At 43.1% G+C, this 24,585-nt stretch overlaps 1 protein-coding gene across 1 annotated transcript; it reads left to right on the forward strand.

Annotated features, from left to right (window-relative positions):
• Nucleotides 1–15,888: 15,888 nt before the first annotated feature.
• On the forward strand, nt 15,889–24,373 carry LOC118404142 (RNA-binding protein 24-B-like). The gene is made up of 4 exons (XM_035803156.1): nt 15,889–16,727; nt 16,901–17,024; nt 17,390–17,444; nt 21,965–24,373. Exons 1-4 carry the CDS (start codon nt 16,563–16,565, stop codon nt 22,260–22,262), a joined length of 642 nt encoding a protein of 213 aa, XP_035659049.1. The 5' UTR covers nt 15,889–16,562; the 3' UTR covers nt 22,263–24,373.
• The last annotated feature ends 212 nt before the right edge of the window (nt 24,374–24,585 follow it).

The following is a 24,585-nucleotide window of genomic DNA, read 5'->3' on the forward strand; positions in this document are numbered from 1 at the left end:
CCAGACTCCCACCTGGCCGAATAGAGGGCTTTGGCAAAGTTGGGAATAAATGAGAGTTTATTTGCAAAATCATGCCTGAAGGCTTATTGCACGTACAATAATGAAAGCCTAGTAGGAATTAATTGGCCTAGGACAGGAATTTTGCCCGACCTGGCCTTACGTCGCAAACTGTTCACCTGTCTCCTGGGCCATCTAACTCCTCTGGCGTGTTTTCTGTAAGCTTATTTGGCCAATATCTCAATGACTGTTTTTCCAGCGACCTGTGTAGCCTGGTAGAGGCTAGCTAGCCAAGCAGAGGCTAGGCTTTGGTTGTTTTGGCGTCTTTTTTTTTTTGTCATATTCTATTTTGTACACCAACTAAGAAGATAATTTGACCAAACAGAAAACTTGACAAAGTCGCCTAACAAGACATAAGATAAAAGCTGGAGTTTAACCTTTAATTGGAAAGTGTCCAGATATATTGGATGACAGATACTGCTTGTAAAACTCAATGTCTATCTTCAGATTTCTGTTAATAGAGGCCGAAAAAACGTTTTTGAAAAGAGCCCCCCCCCCCCGTTTTCAATGTCCAGAGATGTGACGGACGGTCAGAAATGCCAGACAGTAAAGAAACAACAAGAACACTGCGTCCCAACTTTAGAAATAGTGTAAAATGAAAAAACCTAGCACCTGAGTGGAGATGATATTGAAATATTAACGATATGGTCACTTATTTCTAAAAAAGACGGGCTCTAAGACAACCCTTCTCGACTGTTCATCCTCTTACACGCTAACCCGACCACTTTACCCATGATAACCGTTCTAATTGTTACTTTCTAAGAGCGACTTTCCGGTGTGACAATTGACGAATGCGTTCGCGGGTCAAGAAATCCGCTTTGGACGGTTGACCGGTCGTTTTTTGTTTGCCACATCTTAAGGTTTAAAGACCCTTAAGTGCTGTAGCAATGTCTTATCGTGACAGCACGACAGGTAAAACGACAACAGGTAAAAAATGGAACACACGAACAAGAGATAAAGAAAGTACCTCCCTTTGGACTTAGTTCAACTCAAGATTTTCCGTTCTGATTTTTTACTGTTTGCTTTTTTGCCCTGCTATCAGTAACAGTTAGGGAAACAGTTGAGCAATCGTCGGTCGTTTTGCGTCACCTTTCGTTGACCGAGGCGGGGGTATAGCGGTGGTTTGGGGACTGAACTTTGGAATGTCTGTGACACCGGGGCAGGTGTTTGTTTTGTGGCTTGTTCGACTCTGTATTGTACCATTTGACACGTCAAAGAACCCGTCTGGCTTAGCGCTGTCAGGGTAAGAAAGCTGTAGGTAAACCTATTTGGTAGTTTTCACCGCTTTTCTCCCAGGTTTCATGCGAGGGGAGTAAGTGCTTTTCAAACAGAGGGAAAATATCACGTTTATATGGCCCCACGTCGTGTAGCCATCCACATACTTAAACATGGACGCCAAACATGGTTAACTGCAAGGCACGCTCTTCAGAATCAGAGTGAAGAAATGTGGGGACTAACTCAGCTGAAATAGCTAGGTTGTGTTTGTAGCTGTGTAGGGATGAAAACTTCCACCTGGGAGCCTGTTTACTCGAAGATTAGCGGAACCAAACTTCTCAACACTCTGCGCCGACAAACTCGCATTCATTTAGCACAAACTGGGCAACTTTTTGTCGACTTTGCAGTGCCACTGTTTGAAAAGGCTAAATACTTGGAATAATTGCCACCAATTTCTTAGCCATACTCACGGATCGGATTGAAAATATGCCTCCATGTGTTCTTTTCTATTCTTAGCTCTTGGCTATAATTTACAGTCATTTTGTTAGTTTTACTCTTCACCGAGTTTTTTGTGTTTTCGTGTTCTACTTAACGATTTTCTTTTATGTCTAGATGTTTGCGATATCGCAACCGTTCTTTATACAGCGCCCCTCATTGATATACCGTTGTTTTATTAAAACGTTCAAGTGAATGTCCAATCCATGTACACTTAGTCATTTGACTTGCCGACTTAAATCAAAATAGCTAATATGGCTGCTATATAGCTAATATGCCTCTATTTGGACACAGAAAGTCATCAATCTATATGAATAATACCTTAATAACATATATCATGTACATTAAGATCAACAAATGTAAAATAGTCTATCATTCTAGGGTACGTTTGCTCGCATTTTACAACAGTCTGTATACCATAACGTCGTAAGTTTCTTTGTTTACAAGATGCAAGAATATGTCTCTACTTCTCAATGTTGATCATGACATTTGTGAACACAATAAACCATATCTGTCTCTCTGTCTCTCTGTCTCTGTCTCTCTCTCTGTCTCTCTCTGTCTCTCTCTCTCTTTCTCGCCCTCTATCTTTATTTCAATCTTTCTCACTGTACATAATGTTATTGGTCACCTGCCCTCGTCATATTTATTTTGCATTTATCATTCTGAAGTTGTGATATTTTTATTTCTCTAGGCCTTATTAGGGCTTTATTTCAACCATGCCCCCCTCCCCAGTGCAGAATTAGAGTAATACATGAGTAAACGAATGTATATATATATACGTACTATCTTGCTCGCTAGTTCCATTATAAGATGGGACAGGTCAAAATGTCAAAGTACTTCATATTTCACATAAAAATTTTGCACGTGTGTAGAGCATGTTATTAGGATCACAAAACAGTTTGAATTATCACTATAGCGCAATCAATCTTTAAGTTATGATTAAAGATATCATTTTCCTAGTTTTGGAGACAAAACGTGTATTTTGATTCGATTCCTTTTTTGCCCATTGTTGTTCAGGTGTCAGAAATTTTGAAGACCCTACAGTTAACTCTATTCATTACCTGCATGTATGCAGGTATGGTTTTGATGCTGGTGGGAACTTTTCGGTAGCCGGGGATGTAGGGCGCTGTATCTCGTGAACGGATGGTGCGAGCACGACGATTTTTGGTACGTGGGTTGGGGGTGGTAGCCTAACACTCAGGTTTGATTTTGGGCCTCCTGGCGTTTGAACTTGACATTGCAGGTGGCCTTTTTGGTGTTTTTGGGGCACTTTTGGCGCTATGTGTCCGGAACGATACGCGCGATTGCGACGATTTTTGGTGCATGGGTGGGGGGTTGTTGCCTGTTGCCTAGGATTGACTTTGGGCCTTGTCGCGTTTGAACTTGACCCGGCAGGTCGAATTTTGTGTCCGGGAGGGGTGTTTCCGGAGTTATATCTTCTGAACGGCTGGTGCTGGCGCAATGATATTTGGCACATGTGTCGGCGGTGGCTGAATAATGCTCAATTTTGATTTTGGCGCCCTTGGTGCTTGAACTTGACATTTTAGGTTACCTTTTGTGCGGGCACGGGGCGTGCGCTGTATCTCCGGAACGCAAGGTGCCATTGTGTTGCCATTTGGTACGTGAGTTGTTTGTGGTGTCCTGGTGGTCAGGTTTGATTTTGGGCCTCCTAGTGCTTGAACTTGATACTGTATAGGTTGACCCTGTTTTAGTGTGGTTGGGGCATCCTCCCAATATCTGCTTGGTTTTAAAAACAGATTATGGTTGGGTGTAGAACCATCATCTGGCCTGGGCTACCTTCAATGTATCAGGTTACTTAGTGGCACTGACAGTTTGCCGGATGACGGGAGTGTGCCAGATTATATATCTGTTGGTCAGGTATAATTGGAGTTTGCTTATTACTCTTTGTGGTGTTTCTAGAGCTGTATAGTACTGAGTTTTAAGTTCCGGTACAAGTTCCTTTACCCTGTTGGCAATCATGGTTGAACTTGAACTTAAACAGAAGAAGATGCAATTTTCTAATGTGGAGGAGAACTGTATAGAGTGTGGGCATAAGAGAAAGGTATGTGTATGATTTGTCCTGTGTTTCTTTTTGTTTCTTTGGTAATGCCATTTCCATACTGTATACAGGTAATTTGTTGTTTTGGGCTAGTCATATTCGCTTGGTTTTTGGGCCTGCTTAATCTATGGTACAGGCAGGGTTAAGTGGTGGAGGCTTAGCTTTGTTCTGTTTTAAATTCAGTATCGTTTGTTGCATTTTGTCGCGGCAAATATATGATGAAATTCCCCTTCTAAGCAACTGCTCATTGGTTTGCGGGGATGTTTGCTGGGTGTTTGCTTTGACTACAACAGCTTCTGAACTTTTCAAAGCTTCCATTGCCAGCAGCTTGCCATCTATAAATGGGATTGACAAGGACATTTTTCATAGTAAATTATGCTGTTAAATTTGGCTTAGATACTACAGGAGATTTAGGTTTGGGTTGGATGGATTGAATGAAAATATCATACCACCCTGAGGACTAACTGTTGCTGCTGCATGGGGGCTACCACTATTCATGTTGTCTAATGTCTATGGAACTACAGATAAAAGTATCATTGGTCAAATTATGCGAGTAACATTCCGATGTCAAGTGAATAACACCCCAGAAATAAATCTTTAATGAATATCATTGGAAGAACACAAACCAAGGAGACTTAGCAGCTGCATTAGGTCAGTACATTGAAATAGGAAGATATTAGTATATCATGTGACAGAGTAACTACATGTGCATGGGCCATCTGAGACAAAAAAAGGTAGCGTCTCAACAACTTCAAAGTACTGTGGTTGGTTACATACTTAAGAAATCCAAAATAAGTAATGTTCATCCCTGTCCAAACTTACAAATTCAGAAAATGGAATTTCAGAGTCAGACTTTTGCATGGTGCACAACCAACACAGTAAAAAGCTCATTTTTCCAACCACGTACCACAGACAAAAAGGCAAAAATACACAATAGGTCTACAGAAACCCAATACATTTCATGCAGGCCTGAGGTCTACGAACTCTTGTTAATAAAGAATTGTTGTAAATATCATCTTGGGAATTTATTTTAGCCATCAGAAGTAATTTATTGTTCCTATGGGTGGCAGTGTGGGTATGCAATTTTCAGTCAAGGACGTCATGGGTTAAAAACGGTGTAATTCTGTCGAGTTTTTCTGTTTCTTGGAACATCAGCAGTGCGCGGTTGTGTTACCAGTGAACGGTACATATGAGGGGAATTCGCCAGGTATTTTAATCACACGTCAAATGTGGTGTGAGTTTGTGTATTCTTACAGCTAAACACTCGTCAAAACTTGGACAAGAGTGAAAGTTTGCCCGCTCTGGTTGCCCCTAGAGTCTGCTAGTAATATCTGGGGGTATTCAGATCAGTAGTGTTAGTGTTTGTGTGTGGGTGCGCGCGTGCGTGCGTGTGTATTATGTATGTATGGCTGTATATGTGTGTATGTTTGTGTACGCGCTACTTTGAAGTCACTCTATATTTTGTCATCTACTTTCTTTCAAAGGTCTTTATTTCGTTGTCGTACAAGTAATGTTTCTGTCTATGTGTGGCCTTGGGGAGGGGGGTGGTAAGGGAGGGGGTCGTCCTTTTCCACCTGGTCACTGGAACTATTTTAATCCTCGCGGCGGAATTCTGCCCCATGACTCCTGTATCCCGGCGCGTCACAATGATGGAAGGCCTGCCAAAATGCGAAGAGCTGAACAAGTTTTTACACCTGTCTAGTTGTCAATTTGTCTATCAGTCAGCAAACACCAGAAGTGGCCCTGCCCAGCCTTATTTGAACATGTCAAAAAATCTTTCCATAAATAGATCCGACACCTCTAATGAGAAGTCCTTATAACCCGATTTTTTACGTATGACATCTGTCCAAAAGTTCAAACTACGGTCAGATATATGACAACTAGACAACTTGTTTTTCGTGAGTAATTGTGGTGATATACGTTCTTGAAGAATGTTAATTAATGGTGTAATATGGTCCAAACTTAATCCTAGCCGACGGCGAAATCGTTCCGTCACTGAGAGGAGCTGTGACGTCACGATCAGACGACATTCTCAGTGAAATAGATTCACATAGAAAACGGTATTCTAACTCGGGAAAATACTTGCCTTGCTTTGCTGACATTTTTTGAATGAGCACTGAACAACGTCTGACTGTGATTTGTAGGAAATCTAGTTTGTTTAAGCTATGACATCATAATCAGACGACATTCTCAGTGAAATAGATTCACGGGAAACGCGGGAAAATCCTTGCCTCGTTTCGCAGACATTTCTTTGAATGAGCACCGAACAACTTCTAGCTGCTTTCCGACAGACATGTTGTAAGAAATCTACTTTGTAGGGAAAAATTACGAAATATGGTGCCATTTTTGGTGCCGAAACTTTGCCCTAGCGGTGACGACAATGCCGTGGACCTTTGATCGTTCTTGACATCTGCGGCCGGATGACCTGCGACGTTACGTCAATAGCGTCACCAAACATGACATGTACGACGTACTTCACGCCCAATTTAGTCGCTCTGAAGTTTAACAAGGGCGATAGAAATGACATAGTCGACGGTTAAACATTTCATACAATGGGTACGCCATTTTCAAGTCCTCCTTTCGACAGCTCGAACGTGACCACTTCTGACTCAACTATGGCTACATCATTGTAAACCCCATTCTCAAACTCACAATTATGGCGCCTTTACGGTGTTTGGTATTTACAGTGAAATCAAGTTCAAATTCAAAATCATCTTGCTGGTCACGCCTGAATGTTTACAATGACTAATAAGCTTTCATGAGAAGCAGGAAACGTTCACCATTTATGATATCGTAATGCCAGATAATATTACACAATAAAGCCTTATCAACATAGAGTATAAAAGATAATCATGAAGGTATGTAAAGGTAGCCCATAGCCTTTTTGAGGCCAACGGGGTACACTATTAGAAGGTGGAGCCCTTCCCTCTCCTTCCACTGCCTTTTACCTCCCCAACCGATGTCAGGTACCAATTTTACACCTGGGTGGAGTGAGGAAAGTCGTGGTGCGTGCTTCTCCTCAAAACCCAACGTCTTGTTAGAAATGCCGAGAATCAAACATGTCATCACTTCTCAATTTTCAGTCCTCTACCATAGCCACTCAGCCATCCGACGCCACACAAGTTATAAGTATGATATCATGATAGTGAAATCAAATCATCTTTCTATCTAAAGTTGAGAAGCAAAGTTGTCTTATATAAAAGTCCAGGAAGGTGACCTTTTGCCCTCATGTAACCCTAGCCGCAAGGCATGACCAGTGGTTCGATAATTATTGCCCCATAATCATAAGCCATAAATTACAACATGAAAAGCGAATGTGCAACTAATCTTGGCAGCAGGTGTGTCTGAAGACGGAAGGTGTAAGAAAAAGGTGAGAACTAATAATAGGGGATGATTCGGAATTGAGTATCATGGTAGTGGGGGGTCCTTCCCCCGTTACGAATTAAGTACTATTGGCTATTGTGTGTCTGTGTGCCTGTATGTGCGTGCGTGCCCGTGTGCGTTTGTTTGTGTAAATTGTATGTGCTTTTTTGGATATGTGTGTTTGTGTGTGCATGTGTATGTGCGCGCGTGTGTGTCTGTGTGCATATGTGCCTGTGTGTGTGTGTGTGTGTGTGTGTGTCTGTGTGTGTGTGTGTGTGTGAGTGTGTGAGTGTGTGTGTCTTTCTGTCTGTGTATGTGTCGGTGTATCAGTGTCTGTGTGTGTGTATCTCTCACTCTCTCTATTCCTTACGGGTGAAATCTGCCATCTCTGATCTTGTGGAACTAGAATAGTCACAAAGCAGCATGGGTAAGGGACTGAAGTTTGCCATCTTATATCCTGTAGCAGAATTCCTACACAGAATATAAAGCCGAACTCATAGAAAAGCCATTGGATATCATAAAACAACACATGAACGAGATTTTACGTAGCACGAATGGTAGATTTCTACTAATTTGACTGAATTGTCTGCATCGACGCCATTAAAAATGCCTCAAGACAAGCCTTTGTTTTCTCAAGAGACATGAGGCTTCAGAGCTTAGTGTCTTAAAGAAAATACACGCATAGCCGACACGTCTGAAGCATTAACCAATGCAAGAATGTTCGGGGCGTCTTTTTTTCGCAGATCGTTTTCAATATTTGGCTTTAAGCAATTCTCGTTCGATTATTCACGTAATCCAGCTAAAGTGGTTGTCCCACTTCTGGTCCGAAGTCTTGAAAATATTATGAGGAAACATTTCTGTAAATGGATATATTTTCTGACTTTTCGTTACGAAATTTTGAAATCATATGAATTTCTACGTGAATTGTCTGAGGATAAAAAATGACGCTGTCATAGTGTTTACATTGTAAAATTGTGTGACAGATTATGACCAAATTGCTGTGCAGCGGACGAATTTTAATAGAATGATCCGGAATGTGTCGGACTTAGTCATTGGAAAGTATCGTAGACAAATGTTAGCATTCTATGAAGCAGCCAAGAAAAGCAAGGATTACGTTAACAATGCATGAGACGCCAAAGGGATAAAACCACATTGCGAAACCGTGAACAAGTCTATCGCCTGATTATGAAATAAATCAACAGCTAATACAGAACTGAGGTGAAGCTATACACCTCTATTTTGTAGCTTGTTCCTTACTTTTACTGCAGTGGTTAATATCTATTTATTTGAATACACAGAGACAAAAATATCAAACGAGGTGTTGAAAGTAATAACAGCAGTAGTTCTTTAAATAGCTAATCATGTATTGTGCGGCAGACCTTTGTTTGTTTTGCTATAGTGTAAATGAAGCCAAGTATCTCCGACAAAGTAAGTAAACAAATATTAGACGATTTTTGCTTGTTTGAATTACGTTAGGATAAACATAATAGTCAAGGCGTTTTCTGCTGGTGGTTTGTCCAGTTGTTGTTTGGTAAATAGAAGTTTGGAAGGGGAGAGAAACGCACGCATCCAACCGCAAAGAGAGATAACGTTACGATTCAGTTCATCGCGTTTGGAAGTTGTGTAATGGCTAATACATTACATGGTCAGGTCTATTGTGCAAAAACTACCTAACAAGGCACACCATATCACAATACTTCTATGATAAATTTTTGTATGATCAAAATAAAGATATGTTTATGTCCTTCTTGTTCCGAGGCCTACCGAAAATGCAAAAGTAAAAAAAAAAAAATTCTATAAAGATACAACTTATTATATTATCCTAAAATTATCCAAATGCTTTTGAATACACAACCAAATAGGAAATAAAAATGCACTGTATATCTTTTTTATTGAGTCTAAAAATAGACTACATAAAATCATTTGTAAAACGTTTGTCAAGGTCACTTAATGTCAGAGTAGATCGTTTTCTGGACTCGTTTGTTTCTACTAAGATGTCAGTCAACACCTTGGCACACACGCAAGAATCCCCAACACACCTGTTCACCTGTCTTAAGAAACAAGACGCTCCTTGAGACTTTCTTGCGTCTCAGACGCCTGTCTTTGTGTGTCCTTATCTATCATTTACATCACCCATAACATTGTTGGCCTCAATATTTCAAATTCGAGGCTGTTAGAGTCGGTGTTACGCAGTTAGATGGGAGAAGAGGGACCCGGTGCTTGTTTTACCGGGGGCTCGGTTTTCTCTCGCCGTGAATAAGTGTTGTTGTGGTATTGTTGGTACGGTCCTGAACAGACGATACGGGTGGCACGGACCACAATGTAGCGTGGCTCGGGTGACAGTTAGAGCGGGCAGGGTGAGAAAATCATAACACAATCCGTCATTGGGAGTGCGCACAGTGACATGTCCGGGCATGTGTGTGCGTGTGTGTCGAGGGGGGTTGGGGTGGGGGCGGGGGGTGCTCTCCAAGGAGAGGTTAGGTTCGGCTGATTTTTTTAGTCGTTTTTATCGGGCTTTCTATTTTTTTATCTTGCTGTGTCAAAACCGTTTGGCTGGTGTACTTCAAGAAAAATGACAAAATAGAAAGCCCGATAAAAACGACTAAAAAAGGTAAAAAAAAAACAGCCGCAGCCTAACCTCTGCTTGGAGAGTGGGGGGGGGGGGTGTTCTTTGAGTGTCTTACGTGATCCTAAGAAGTCGTGAGATGATTTGGGTTAAGACTGATTTGAGAGCCGACGACTAAGCTAAAGTGAATTTCTTGCTCATCGCAAACATAGAAGCAAAGACGATGATAGTCGGACGATGGGGTTTACTTTTTTCTTCAGCTTTCAATCAATCCATCTATCCACCTCCCAATCTCTTCCTCCATCTATTTCTCAATGTTTTCAGTCATCCATTCTTCCTTATCTCAATTTTTCATCCATCTATAAATCTTTCCATCCATCTATCCGCACAATTGATTTTTTCAGTCGATATCTGTGTTATTGGACATGGAAGAGGAAACTTATTCCTCTCTTTCTTTTCTCACACCTCCTCTCTCTCACACAAAATACCCATTTTGTCAAATCCTAAGGGACAAAAAGAACTACTATTACAACTATCTTCAACCAGATGTGGGTTGGTACTTATGTTTGGTTGTCATTTTGCTCTTGTAGTCCGCTTGTGTATCAAAATGCACTTCATTGCATTGAAGAAAAAAGCAGAACACACGATATTAAATCCTGAAGTTCCTTTGCATTACCGTAGGAAGCTGCTAGGACTCCCATGATCGAATTTGACCTTCCTCTTTTAGACCCCTACCCACCAAAAATTACAAGAATCCATTCACAGCTTCTTGAATAATGCTGTCTTTAAGTACTACACACGTACACATACACATACACATACACATACACATACACATACACATACACATACAGAAACGACATCAACAACGTGACCTTCTTGGCGAAGGCAAGGGCGTTATAACTTCCTTGGCGAAGGTAATAACGTTTTAGAGCCTGCTGAATAAATCTTGAATTTAAAGACAAACCAAAACGAGCAGAAAACATACATCTTGGATACCGATATGAACCGTCCGTCTATACAGTCATTAGATCACAACACAAAGTACAGTAAAAGTGGGTCAGCAACAAAAGAACGGACCCAACCCACAACACACGTGGGGGAGATAGCACTCAGGACCCAGGACTGTCTGTGTGCGTTCAGCTAACGTTTCAGGAAATTAGAGATGGGAACATGGAGAAGACAGTACTCTTCATAAAAGACGTTGTTGTCTGTAATGCTATTTAATAGGGGTATCTAGAATTGCAACTGTAACAGTTTTGTGAGTGATCTATGCTTCGAATCCAGCTTGGGGATCGGACAAACGGGACAGATAAAACAAAAGTCACGTGCCCTAGTATCTGCTTAGAGATTAGGAATATTTAGAGAAGAAACTACAAACCTAGTTTCTTACATTTAAACAATTTTTCTTTCCTCAAGTCGTGATTTCCCCAGATTAAAGAAGTGCAGAAAGCCAAGGAAGGTCCTGCCACAAAGACAAAAAAATGAATGAATGAAAGAACGCACAAACGAACGAATGAATGAATGAACGAACGAACGGGCGAATGAATACGACCTTAATTAGCATAAATGTCCATCTTCTGATTTGGTAAATTACATAATGAAAAAAATTAACTGTCCTCCAACTCAAGACAATTCACTCACCGGAATTTTCGACCGAATTATCTTTCGGTCTTCTTCAGCTATCTGAACCGTGTGATTGGTGATTTTTCGTAGGTGTGACGTCACCACTGTGTCAAAGTTCAAAGTCAGCACAGGGTCAAAGACCTTTATTGTACATATATACCCACTGGGTTAAGTATAAGTCACGAAAAACGAATACTTTACTGGTACATGTATAGTGTGAAGCTAACATAGGTGAATTCGCCATTTATCTTCAATTCTATCTTGACATAATCGTTTTTCGGTGTGTGTGTGTGGGGGGGGGGGGGGTCTGCCTCCCGGTCTCAATGTTTAACTTGTGGCAGCTGATTCGCAGTTTTGTGTAGACATTCTTCTGACATAAAAAAAAAATTGCGTGTTTTCTATTCTAATTGCGCAGAACAGTCATTCATAAATTACCGTTCGAAATTAGATGAGTCGATATTGTTATTTGAACAACGGATGATTGGTGTTTGAACTCCTTGTGTGTTTCGCGGTCTTCGGACGATATATCGTCGTTTGTAAACAAATATGGCGACTAATCGATGAGAGGTCAAAGTGGTGGGTAACAACACTGAACGTCTTTGGCTCGAAGGGATACTCGTCTGTGTTACAAAATCTCCACCCTGAGAGCCAGCCGGGATCGGGCAGCTAGGACAGTTTATCCACCCTTCTAGCGATAACTCCTTCAGGCTTAAACTCCCCCGGAGCACTAATGTGAGATCTGCGGGCTGACTGCCTTGGGTCCCCAAACAAAACTCGCTATGCTAGCTACCGGTCCTGTCTGGCTCCCAGGGTACAAAATCTCTCGTCCACAGGGACTTACCTAGCCTCTACCAGGCTCCGCGGATCCGTGGGCTTTTTGAAGAAATTGGACAATTTTTCTCACCGACGGTGACGAAAATACTCCTCTGGCCGGCTGACTCCTCTAGCGTATTATAGACTCTATTTGTTTACTAGTAATTTCTACAATCCGACCACCGATCCACGGAGCCTGGTAGAGGCTAGGAGTTACTGGCTTCCACCACAAGATAGCTTCATCAATGAGAATGGCAGCTTCTCGAAAATTGATGAAGTCAAGCTAGAAAAGATACTTCCTCAGAAAGATGGGTAAAATTAAACAAAGATAAGGGGGACGAATATTTAGACATTTAACTTTTTTTTTAAAGACTGGTCATACATTACCTTGTCATACATTTCAAAGCATACACCAATTGTATGACGAGTTTCTAGTCTGGAAACAATTGGCCCAACCAAGCATTTCCTCCTCCACAACGTCTGGGTTAGAGGCTTCCGTGAAATTGTTTGATGTTTTCGCAAAAATAAGACTTTTCAATAGATCTAGGCCAAAGTAGACAATGTTGTATTTACAAACAGATAGAAAATTTGCTCTCCATTGATACAACATAGGTGCAAAGACTTTCGTATAATCTTTTCGAGTTATAGAGACAGTAGAGATCAGTATTCAACGAAATATTCATATCTAAAGTAACGTTATAAGATTTATCAAATATAATCTAGGTCAATAGTCTTCAATATCCAGTTTTGTATATGTCCTGAGATGGCACTTTTGGTCATCAATGCTCGTCATCAACCCTTGTAGTGACGTCATGATCAGACGACATGTTGCACATTTCCCGCCTAACACCCTGCTGTGACGCCTTGGTGGATAAAGAGACTCCATTACATTCAATTTGCCAAATGTAGGTTTGTTTTTGTGTGTGTATACTCCCTCCGGGTTTCAGACAAGAATACATGACGCAATGTGTGACATTTATATCTCTTCCATAACCCCTGAGGCCACGTTGATTTGATTAAATGGATGACATCCTCTAGGAGCCCGAAAACTTATGCAAGCGTGCGAAAAAAGAGTTTGGTAACAAACTATTTGTTTGTATTATGAAATCGTAGTGCTTAATATGGTTGGATTAATGACTTAACACACAGAGTATGGTATACCGAACAATATATTCTTCATTTTTGTTCTTTCACTTCTTCTTCTTTGAATCCTACGACATTTGTTAATATCCAAGCAGATCATACAATGGCATAAGATAGTTCCAAACAGGCCAAGAGATGTAGCGAAACACACTCCTAAGCCGGCTTCACTCCTCTGTCAGCTTTTGATACTATCTTATGCTACCGTAGGATCTGCTTTGAGATTAGACATTTGTATCCAATTTTCGTTATTTTTCTCAGATTTTCGGCATGTATTTTATCTTTTCGCAGTTCTACGGTATGTACTTTGTACAATTTACAGTATGGTTGATTTCTTTTTGGAAATGGACAAAATTGGTGAACGCGTGGATGTCATCCATATAATCAAGATAACATGGCCCAATGACGTGCTCGGGGCATATGTTGGTATCAAGCCGACTGTATGGTGGAAAGAAATGTTATCCAACGATATATTCGGAGTGCAAATTCTGACTTTCTATGCGATTCGAAATACTTTTGATTCAGTCTTACAATCAGCCTATGGATTCATTGTTAAAATAGCATGATATTGATGAAAAAGTGATAAACTGAATTTGTCAACAAATACTGTGTAGTTGAATGTTGTTATCTTGCTCCAACCCCAATTCATGACATTTCCTCTACAATAACAGATCAAGTATAGTACAACAATAGCGTGATAACAAGACATCAATCGTCTGTTCCGAAACAAAACAGATATAGTTTTTTTTTTACAACACATTCATGATAGTGTAGTCCAAGTTGGCTCCGCTTTCTTTTGATGGCTCCCAAAAGCTGTGTCCTACCATTTTATGATACGAGCTAGCTTTCACCAAACTGGCACGGAAGACATTTACGTTACCAGGTGTTTTGGAACAATCCTCGCCAACAGAATGTCCAGAAGCCGGACCTAATCTATCGGCTACGGGCATTTTACACTCCGGTGACCAGCTAATCTTTCTTCGCGGGGAAGCCTCTACAACAAGCTTCACTGCAGGCTTTTTGTTGTAGCCGTTTTGGGCTGATTGTACAGTTTTCTCCTAGCTGCTCTATTCCTATGGCTTCTGTATTCTAGGCTATTGAGTGTTGAGGCTTTAGAACATGGTGATAGTTAGGGCCAGGTCACATACGTCGTGCGATCATATGGTAAGTCGTGCAGCTGTCGTACAAGCTCCATCTGTCTTGTTACGAAAAAGGGCTGTTCTATCGATGGTTGGTTCTCTCACAGTCTGCTTGATAACTCTACGGAACCTAAATCGTACGGCGACCACATCGAGTGAAAACAGTTTTACAAAGTGCTAAAATTGCAGTATCAAAACGCTTGGAGAGAGGCCTGCTATGTAAAGGCATTGTGGGGGAGGGGGGTCACGCAGCGAAACCATCGTAATTACACCGTAATCAGCCTTGCTTACGGATGTGTGAGGAAAATTAAGGACGCTCAATTAAATTATGTTCGGCGGGCGCATGCCAGTGTGTTGTGAGGGAACGGAAAGTATGCGCTCTCCCGTCACCAAAGACAACACTAACCCCGAGACTTACATACACAGGTAGTGCCGGTGGTTACCTTTATAGTACACCCTCTAAACTAGATCGATACAGAGTAACAAAATCATTTAATTTGGCTTTGAAAGATGTCTATAGACTCTTAATACGGTTGGCTGTAGTGTGTGTGTACTTCCGGGAGTGCTATAGAGGGTTTTGGCAGCGATGAGTTGAGCTTAGGACTAGTAATAAGACGACGTGGTCGGTAGAACAACTAAAAGTATATCGGGACACCCTCTGCACGAGTGTGGCTTGAACTTAACTCGCCCGTCCGAACACACACACAGGCGCTCTTCAATGATTAATGTTGTGTCAGACCACAAAAGAACAACGGTCGACTGCTCATTCACATGACATTCAAACAAGCGTCCTCAATGGCAATTAGCGGGCAGAGAAAACGTTTTATTTTCCGTAGAGAAAATACGAAAGGGGTTGCTTTGTCTTTGTTGTTGCCAGTTTGGGACAGGGTGGTAGTGCTTGTGCTTGGTTCAACAGGTGCATTGCTGGAGCTAAGTTTGAGGAATAACAGGTGTACGAGCTAGGAGTTAGACAGTGGAGGTTAACGTTATCACGGTTATGTACATGCGTGTGTTTGTGGGAGGGGGGTTGGGCACCCGAGTGTACACATGCCTAACAGGGTTCGGCGGTACATTTAACAATGTGATGTGCCTCGCAGAACTTTGTTTCGTGTGGCTCAAAAACAAGTGAAAATGTCTGGAGGGTTTTCTTGTAGTCTTCTGTTTTAGTGTCGGCTGATTAAAGAGTGCGGCACCGTGTTGGGGGTATATACGCCCGGGGAAAAACTACTTGTCAACCACAGACATATCTCAACCAGTTGTAAACCGCTCTGTTCAGGAATTAGGCCAAAAGACACCGGTTCGAACCCGATTTTACAAATTTAGAACGGCATATCACTGTCGGGAACAATTCTGTCCGAGTACTAATATCACAGTGCTTTTATTTGTTTACACACACTGTTAGAAGAGAGATAGGGGTGTTTTGTGATTATTTAGGTAATGGTCCCTGCCCAGCAGGTGGAAGAACTGGAGGCAATGTTGAACCACGGTTGCTGGTTCGAATCCCATTTGGTCATTGTTCGGGTGTACGAGCGAAGGATTTATTTGGAACGCGGCCAAAAGCGGCGATGGGCAGGGCCCTGTTGCAGCAGCGCTCTGGACGGGGTTTTTCTTGAGTCTTCCGCTGAAGTCTTGTAAGATACACGACAGGTGAGTCGTTATCACCTGCCGATCGCAGGTAGGGAAAACATAAGGTCGGGCGTGTTTGCGCAGGGACGGCCGCTGATTGGCTACTGGCCAGTGGGACGTCCTCATTAGCGGTTTTTGTGCGGCCTGTCTGGGAGGTCATGATTGACAGCTGGTGGTTACTTAATGCAAAAGGGGCGGAGCTAACTTTTGTGAGGGCGCGCAGTACAGTTTGGTGACAGTTCCGAGTTATTTTACGCAGTCAGCCGTGAGGTCCTCCCGAAGTGCGCACACGTTTTTTTCCCGAGCCTTGCCGCGCGCGGTCAATGATCCAGCCCGGGACCCGGACCGACCTGTACCCGACGACTCTGTAGCTCTGTTGCGGTGAAACTTCGTCCCAGGCCCTTTCCTATTCCGTCCATTCACACGCGCGCGAGAGACTCAACTCTCCCGGACTTTCACAAGCATGAATATGCAGAAGGATACAACGTTCACCAAGATTTTTGTTGGGGGGTTGCCCTACCACACTACCGACGACTCATTACGGAGTTTCTTCCAGACCTTCGGCGAGATCGAGGAGGCTGTAGTGATCACCGATAGGCAGACGGGGAAGTCCAGGGGATATGGCTTCGTAAGTACAGTTTCTGTGTGTGTTTCTGTCCTTCCTACGTCTGTGTTTTTCGCGACACGGTTTGCCCCACTCCGGTCTACACATGCTTTACGCACCACTCGCTTTATTTGAACAGGTTCTTTCCGCTCCGTAACGCTGCTGTTTCGCTTCCCTGCCGCCCCCTTGCCCTGTAGGTAACTATGGCGACCAGAGAGGCCGCCGAAAAGGCTTGCAAGGACCCAAATCCCATCATAGACGGCAGAAAAGCCAACGTCAACCTCGCATACATCGGAGCGAAGCCTAGGAACACGCAGCCAGGTAAGACCGTCCAGACCAGGCGGGCCGCCCGTGCCCGTGCCCCCGTGCCTTCGTTGTCAAGCACGGCGACCGCCTTTTCCCCACGTCGTCAACCGACCAAAGCGGGGGGGCATTCGTTCTCTATTCGTCTCAACTTGGCGCTCCGTGAATAGGCCTTCAACACAAGAGAAAAAGATACAGTGTAATATATCACCCGGGGAATAAAAGCCATATGCACAGAGGATACCCCTGCAACAACCACGCTTTTCAATTCGACGGGTCATTTGCATAGGTGTCACGTATCAGCCTTCCCATACAATAGACCATAACTATGCAGCTCATATCATATAATACCTTCACTCATACATGTTCTCTTGTTTTTGTAGGGTTCGGTTTTGGACTTAGGGCAGTGCCCCCCGGATACCTTCCAAGCCAGTACGGGTAAGATCTAGTTTGTTTATTCTAGCTACTGTATTCACAATTCACACTTATAAAGACCAATTCGAACCTCTGCCCTAAATAGTATTAAATTTTGATTGAGTGGCGAAACTGTATTGTCTTTAGCTCGGGCGAAGCGAAGTCACGTGGAGGGGCTTAGCAAAAACTTCAGAGGATTTTTTCTGTGCTTCTTCTCTTCTGTTTACAAGTGTGATTCAGTCAAACAACAACAGGACCTTGTCCTACTGAGTTTTTATTTTTATTTTTTATTTTTTGTTTTCGCTCCCTTCCAGTCGCCATATTTGATGTGATTGTTGTCTTTATTTTATGTCAGTTGTGTAGAGCGTGGCTGAGCAAGATGACAAGGAAATAAATAAGTGAACACATGGCCCTGGGCTAGATTCATGGTGAATAATCATTTTCCCGTCTTGTTGGCGTGTGGATTGCGTGCCTTTATTGTATAATCTATACATTATAATAGATATATAACAAGTTGTAACGGAATTCACATTCCACGACGTACAACGGACCGGTGTTTTGGAGTGCGGTGTTGCTTGCCTGTATTATTTTAGTGGTCCCGACCCGATTGTTTGCTCTTTGCCGTGCCTTGTTAGTTGTGGGCTTGGGGCTGTTGGCCATTTGTTGTCCTCCCTCCCTGTTCCCGCGTGTGTGTTAGGGCGCAGTGCATGGGTCCTAAAATAGCCCGCCGCCCGATAGCTCGCATTTCTGGACACACTGTTCACATAACCCGGATGATTCCCAAATTTAGCCATGGGTCTGTTTGTGGCATGTATGCAACACTAGTAGCCAATTCCACTTGATCCTTTTGCAACAAGCGCTAATGCCCCCCCCCCCCCCCATAGCTCTATATTTTACTCGTAGTTAAACTAGACTTTGTTCTACTTTACGCTTTCTTATCTTGATGAGAATAATATCGAAAGTTAGCGAGACAAATATTTTCCTGTGACGACTGTCTGGGATTGGCACGTTTGGGCCGCACTTTGGTCAACGAATGACGAGCTAATGTTACACTTACAGCTTATAACTTTCGATCGATATTGGGAGGAAACCGAAGCTGGGGTCTAGTACTTAGTTCTCGACCAAAAAGAGTGTAGTTTTACAAACTCGTGTTCAGCTACCAGGAAAAAATGCAGCTACCGGACTTGCGTGACCTCTGAAAAGGTCATGACCTCGTTGTTGCTGATTTTATGCTCCACACTAAGAGGCTGCCGTTATTAGGAATAAGAAAAATAAGATAGGATAAAATACGGGGTCAATCGCCCAAACATACTTCGACAGGGGTGACGTAGTTAGTAAAATGGCGGATGTATATTGAGTTTCCTCAAACCAGTCCATATTTTAACCGCTTTGTGTTAGGCGGAGATAGCGGAAAATTTTTGGCTTATGTTCTGAAAGATTTCTACAGCACCCCCCACCCCCACCCCTCGCCGTATCAAATACACATGACTTGAACTGATTTTTTTATCTCACCCTACTAAACCTCCTTCAAAAAGCCTTTGTAAAACCTCCTTGGCAAATGTTACCGTCTTTTCTTTAGCGGATTGTCAGGTGCAAGGAACTACGGAGAAACAGTAGGACGGTATCCAGGTAACCCCCAAGGCGTAGCTATGCAGGGCATGTTATCTGTCAATCAATGTTGATGTTTCGTCTGTTTTCTTAAAAGGTGAACAAGTGAAATTTACGACCCTTTTCAAACGATGTCCTTTTCAGAGCAGGGCAAGTAGGAACACGTGAGGGCAGTGGCTAGGTTGAAAAGGAGGGCAAAGAGTCAGCGGGCGGTCCCGTTGAAAAGTGGGAGGGAGGGTGTTGACTCGTTTCAAGCTTCGTTAGCCGCGTGAGGTTTGTCCTGAATGTCAAGAATAATTGGGTCCTAATAGCCCTACACTGTAACAATCTTCGCCGGTCGCAAAGAACAGCAAAGCACACAGTTCGGACAATGGGTCGAACCCCCCTCTATTCACCCCGCTCGGAAGGGCCTTTGTCCCAGAAATATCCCGCCAAACAGAGTGCCACACAAATGGCTGAAAGCACGGCACAGATAGGACGACAATACGTCTTGTATTTGGACTGCGGCGTGGCGAGACAATATCTAAAGCAAACAGTCCTTCAACACAGAGAGAGAAAAATCGGATCGTCCTTCAGCCAATCTATTAAAGCCGTGTCGCCTGCTCACTGAACAAACACTCCTAGTTCCACATCTATCCAGACCGATGCCATAGTTTCACACTTCCCAACAAGCATGACTCACGTATGTACATACTCTGTGAAAAAAGTTCTGACTCATGTTGTGAAGCTAAATTACTTTATAGCCTGTTTAATACTGTAAATTGTTTCACTTTTGCTCAGGCAAAGCTGTAAAGTAAAATCCCTCTAAGGGGAGGGGCAAAGTTGTGATGTTTTTGACTCGCCCTTCACCCAGTTGTGAAGGATGATGTATAGCGGTGGCCTGTGTGACACGCGGCCGCATTCTAACCGCTGCACCTGTCATGTACCGCCGCCATTTTCCTTTCAGGAAAAACTCGTTCTTTACATTGCGATGTCAATCACCGCAACAAAATGCAAACGAAGCCCCGGTAATAATTTCACGGAAGTGCGACGTCAGGAAGCCACTCGACTCGAGTGTGCAGTCAGAAATTTCGAGCCTTTATTTCTCCTCCCTTTGTTGTGGCCACAAGAGCACGCCACTCCATAGAACATGGCGACACGCTTCATGACCTTCACGGAACATAATAACGCCCCCCTCCCACCCCTAATGCCGCCTTGCAGCATGGGAGCACGTAATTACGTTAACAGGGAGATAATGCCGTTTTATTAAATTGCTTTTGGGTTATTTGTGACGCAGGAGTGGGACATGTTCCGTCAGAATGCCGTGAGAACTGCATGTTCAACATGCACCAAGCGTGCTGAGTTCGAGTCCCAATTTGGCCATACCTCCCCTCAGAGGCAGCGATCGAAAGGGTGGGATTCCCCTTATCATATCCGATGGAGCCTATCTCCCTCTCTTATCAAGGAGGGATAGAGCTCCGAAAAGGGCATCAACAAAAGAGGGGTAAAACTCACGGGACTCTCAGAGCCCTGCGGACCAACCCGTGCGGAAACTTGAGCGCACAATGAAACATTCGATCCACGTCTGGCCCCGAGAAAAGGAGGCGAAAACGAAGTTAGCACACTCGACACTTGGGAGTGAGAGTAAAGTTTGCACACCATCCCGCTCTGTACTCAGCTGCCCCCATTAATCGTAGGCCCACTAAAGAAACCCGCCAAGCCCCTCTCCTAGCCCTTTTGGTACCTCCTCTAATATCTAATGTATTAGATAACAGTAGATGTTATCATGGTTTCCTTGGTTATTGAACAGGACTGGTCCAACCGCTAAAAAGCCGGGGATTTGCAAATAGACATCGAGGGAACCCCTCATGTCCCTCCTTTGTCTTGAGGAAGAGAGGAAATAGTTGCTAAGACGTCATAATCCTTAAGGTAACCCCTCCCCCGGGCCCTGAGAGGGACAAATAAACTGTTAGCTAGACGTATTTGTCCCCTTATTGGATGTGGACAAATTTGTAGGGACAGAGTAAAGGAGAGGAGAACTTAAAGAGGGGGAGGGTCTTTTTCTAAGGGGAACGGCGTAGTGACCAAAACACACGACTGTTGTGACTCCTGACTTGGTGACAAGGACTTTTAAATAGACTCAACGCCAAAACAAACCAATTTTGCTCTATCGTTAGGTTAGTGTTAAGGCCGCCGGTTTGGCCTGGCACCCGGGTGACTTGCTCACATTCACAAGCCGCTAAATTGTTCTTCCTAGGAACGTTTACGCGTAGGGGACCCTCGCTACTCGCCATTGAAGGAATTCGGCGGCACATAGCGGACTCCGAGGACCGTACCCCGGGCTACGGGTGCATCCTAGTCGGTGGGGAGGGCAGCTTTCCGAATCTCCAAGCAGATGTACGCTTTCGGCTTGTTTCTCTGCGTCTTTTCTCCTCGCTTTGATCACATTTCAATTCACCGGACGCACAGGAATGAGCCGAAGCCTTACATCTGCTTGGAGATCCGCCGCTTTGGTCGTGCATTCACCCGTTTGACAACTGATATCTATCGATTCCTTATGATACAGCATGGCGTTTATATTACTAAAAGTCTTTGGACTTTTACAGTGTGTTTGCGGTGGGTCGCGGATACACACTAACAGGCATGGACGTTTCTATATATAGGAGTCTGGGCCTCTCCGGCTCGAACCTTTCACATCCACAGCGTGATCTGGTGTGATCTGACTTCCCGTGCCCTGTTGTGATCTGAGCGTGGGATCTGTGATTCACTCGCACATAGATTTTCCCAGTGTTTTCTTGGGTTGTATTTTGCTTTCGTGCACCCCCTGATTTTTTTCCCCGTGTTGGAGGCTGCTGAGTGTGATCCGACTTGTAACTGTAGATCACAAACACTCTCTTACATCGCCATTTTGTATTTTCTGTAGTAACGTGAAGTTTTCCTTCCCGTTTTGTCTGCAGGTTGGCTCCAGGGTACATCTACCCACAGGCTTACGTGGCCGCAGCCGCCGCCGCCCAGCAGCCTGGCCTGATCGTCCCGCCGCACACTCCACCAGCCTCTGCGGCAGCACAGTACATCGACTACGCGGCCTACGGCCAGTACCCGGCGGGGTACGACCAGTATCCGGCCGGCTACGCGACGCACGCGTACCTCAGCCCGACCGCAGCCGCGTACGCCCAGACCGGCTACGCCACCGTCCAACAGCCCGCTCACTTCGCTCAGTACCAACCTCAGCAAATACAGGAACGCATCCAGTAAACAAACAAACACAAACAAACAACGGGAACCAATTTGAACCTGACCTTGAGGGATCACGGGACTTTTCCACCGCAGGGGATTGTGGGAAGGCCGAGCTGGTAACTAGAGGGTATTTGAGTAAAAAAAAAACGCACTATGCAAATCCTGGATGTTATGTCTGAGCACAAGTATCGTGTGATATTCGCAACGGGAGGGAGATCCCTTCTTACAACAGCTGTTCGCTGTATCAATCACAACAACAGCCGCTGCAGGGCTATTCTTGTCTCACACATTCGGTCCTCGCAGCAGAAAATTTTCGATCAATTCGGCCCGGCAAATTTGCCTCACCCCCCGACGTTCGAACATTTGTCAGCCCGCCGACCCACCGAGTGCTAACCACAATCATGTTAGCACAGTTGCTTGTCATACCACGGTGAAAGAAAAACTCAAACCCTTTCTAATCTATAATTTATTAATTTTTTATGATATAACATCTTGCTGCTAGTGTTCCCGTATTTCCCACTTTTAAAGGTTGTTTTTTTTATACCAACTCTATCTTCCGGAAGGGTTGCTATTATTTCTTTCTCACGTGAGATTAAAAGCACGAAAATTCTAGGAAAAAAGCGAAGAGATCAGACGAAGAAGACAGAGAGGAAACTTGTAAATATAGCGGAACACACGCTACCGCTGTAGACAGTTAACACTGTCAACTAATGTAAAATATTCAACTTAAGTTAGAAAATAGACTAAGGCCCTTAAAAGTTCATCGTCCAATTGATTTAGTCGAAGGTTATATCGGGGCGTATAAAGTTATATCTAGTTTTAGTATACTCGTCCTAGACAGTATTAAGTAGGATTTATTAAAGAGAAGATAGGAAGGCTAGGCATCCATTTTAAGGCGAAGAAAGGCCAAAATCATTGTCATAATGATAAGGTTTTCTATTCTGTACATGAAGCAAAGTGAAACCGTAAACTTATGTCAATTTTCACTATAAGGATATGTAAATTTTCAGCCATATACGTTTATTATACTAGTTATTATCTAGGTAATGAATATCTAGCCTTGGCGAGTTTGGGAAAACAAATTCAAACAGTGACACATGTGTGAATGCCTTACAAGTATATTATTGTATTCAGTATATTTTTTAGGGCCGAGGGTGCCTTTTTACTACCAAATGTGCCTTTCAAAAAAAATATAAAACCGAACGTTGCGTCAAAATTTCTAATTGTTACTGTGGCCGTTTTACAACATTGCCAAATCGTTTTTAGGTGTTTTCTTTAATCAACGAACATCAAATTTATAAAACATTTTATCAGAATACAAGGAGTATGAAACAGTTTCAAAACAAGCTTGCGAAATTGGGGGTTGTTTGAAATGTATCGTACGTACGTACGGCTCAGCCGGCCGGTTTCGTCATTAGACCGATTCAGCTCCTGAATAAACAAGTCAAAATATTTGTAGCGCACTTGAGACCCAGCGACAACGCAAAGTCCCACCCCACATGACGTCATCACTTTACGTGCTCACTGTTTATGGGCTCCCAAACTCGCCGACGCCCGGCCAACCTCTATTTGGCGCGGACGAAAAAAAAATGATGTAAACTATTGCTCGATATTATAATTATGATATTAATAATAATAATAATTCTAGACAATCAAGTAGAATGGAAAAAAATTCGTAGGTAATTAGAGAGGGAACTTATTATATCGTAATCACCAAAGTTACGCTGGGGAATATACCAGATGTCGTATCGGTAAATATAACATGCAAAATGTCAGAACAATCATAGAATATCCAACTTCTTTCATTTTTTAGTGACACGGGGGAACGTGGTGCTAGAAACCTCTCCCTAAACATCTTTTCCACGAATGTACATCTTATAAAGTCTTCCAGAAGGAAGTAACAGCATTTAGGTATAAAAAAAAACTATGTGAACAAAAACTGCGATGAAACAATCATAAGCTTGTAGCGCCAGTCGACAACACTGGAAGAACTGTTGTTGCAAACCATTGACTGTTTTGTACTGTTTTCCCCTGTACGAGTAAGGTGAACTTTTCTTACCATTTCTCTATGCAGGGGAACTGTGCTTGGATCACGAGCAAACAGAATTAAAACACAAAGTTCCGACTGACTTGATGTGTACTCGTTCGTTTTATTGTGTATTCAAATTCTTTCTCTTTTTACTTCTACATAGTGTGAACAGGTGTGTTGTGCTATCATCACATTGTTATTTCAACGTCCTTGACACACAATAGGCTTTTGACAAACAATTATCATCATATATAAATGCATATACGGGGTACTTTTGTCATTATAGCGGTCTGTGGCTTTCCTCCCAATAAT

The sequence above is a fragment of the Branchiostoma floridae genome, chromosome 17 (assembly GCF_000003815.2).
Source record: "Branchiostoma floridae strain S238N-H82 chromosome 17, Bfl_VNyyK, whole genome shotgun sequence".
NCBI lineage: Eukaryota > Metazoa > Chordata > Leptocardii > Amphioxiformes > Branchiostomatidae > Branchiostoma > Branchiostoma floridae.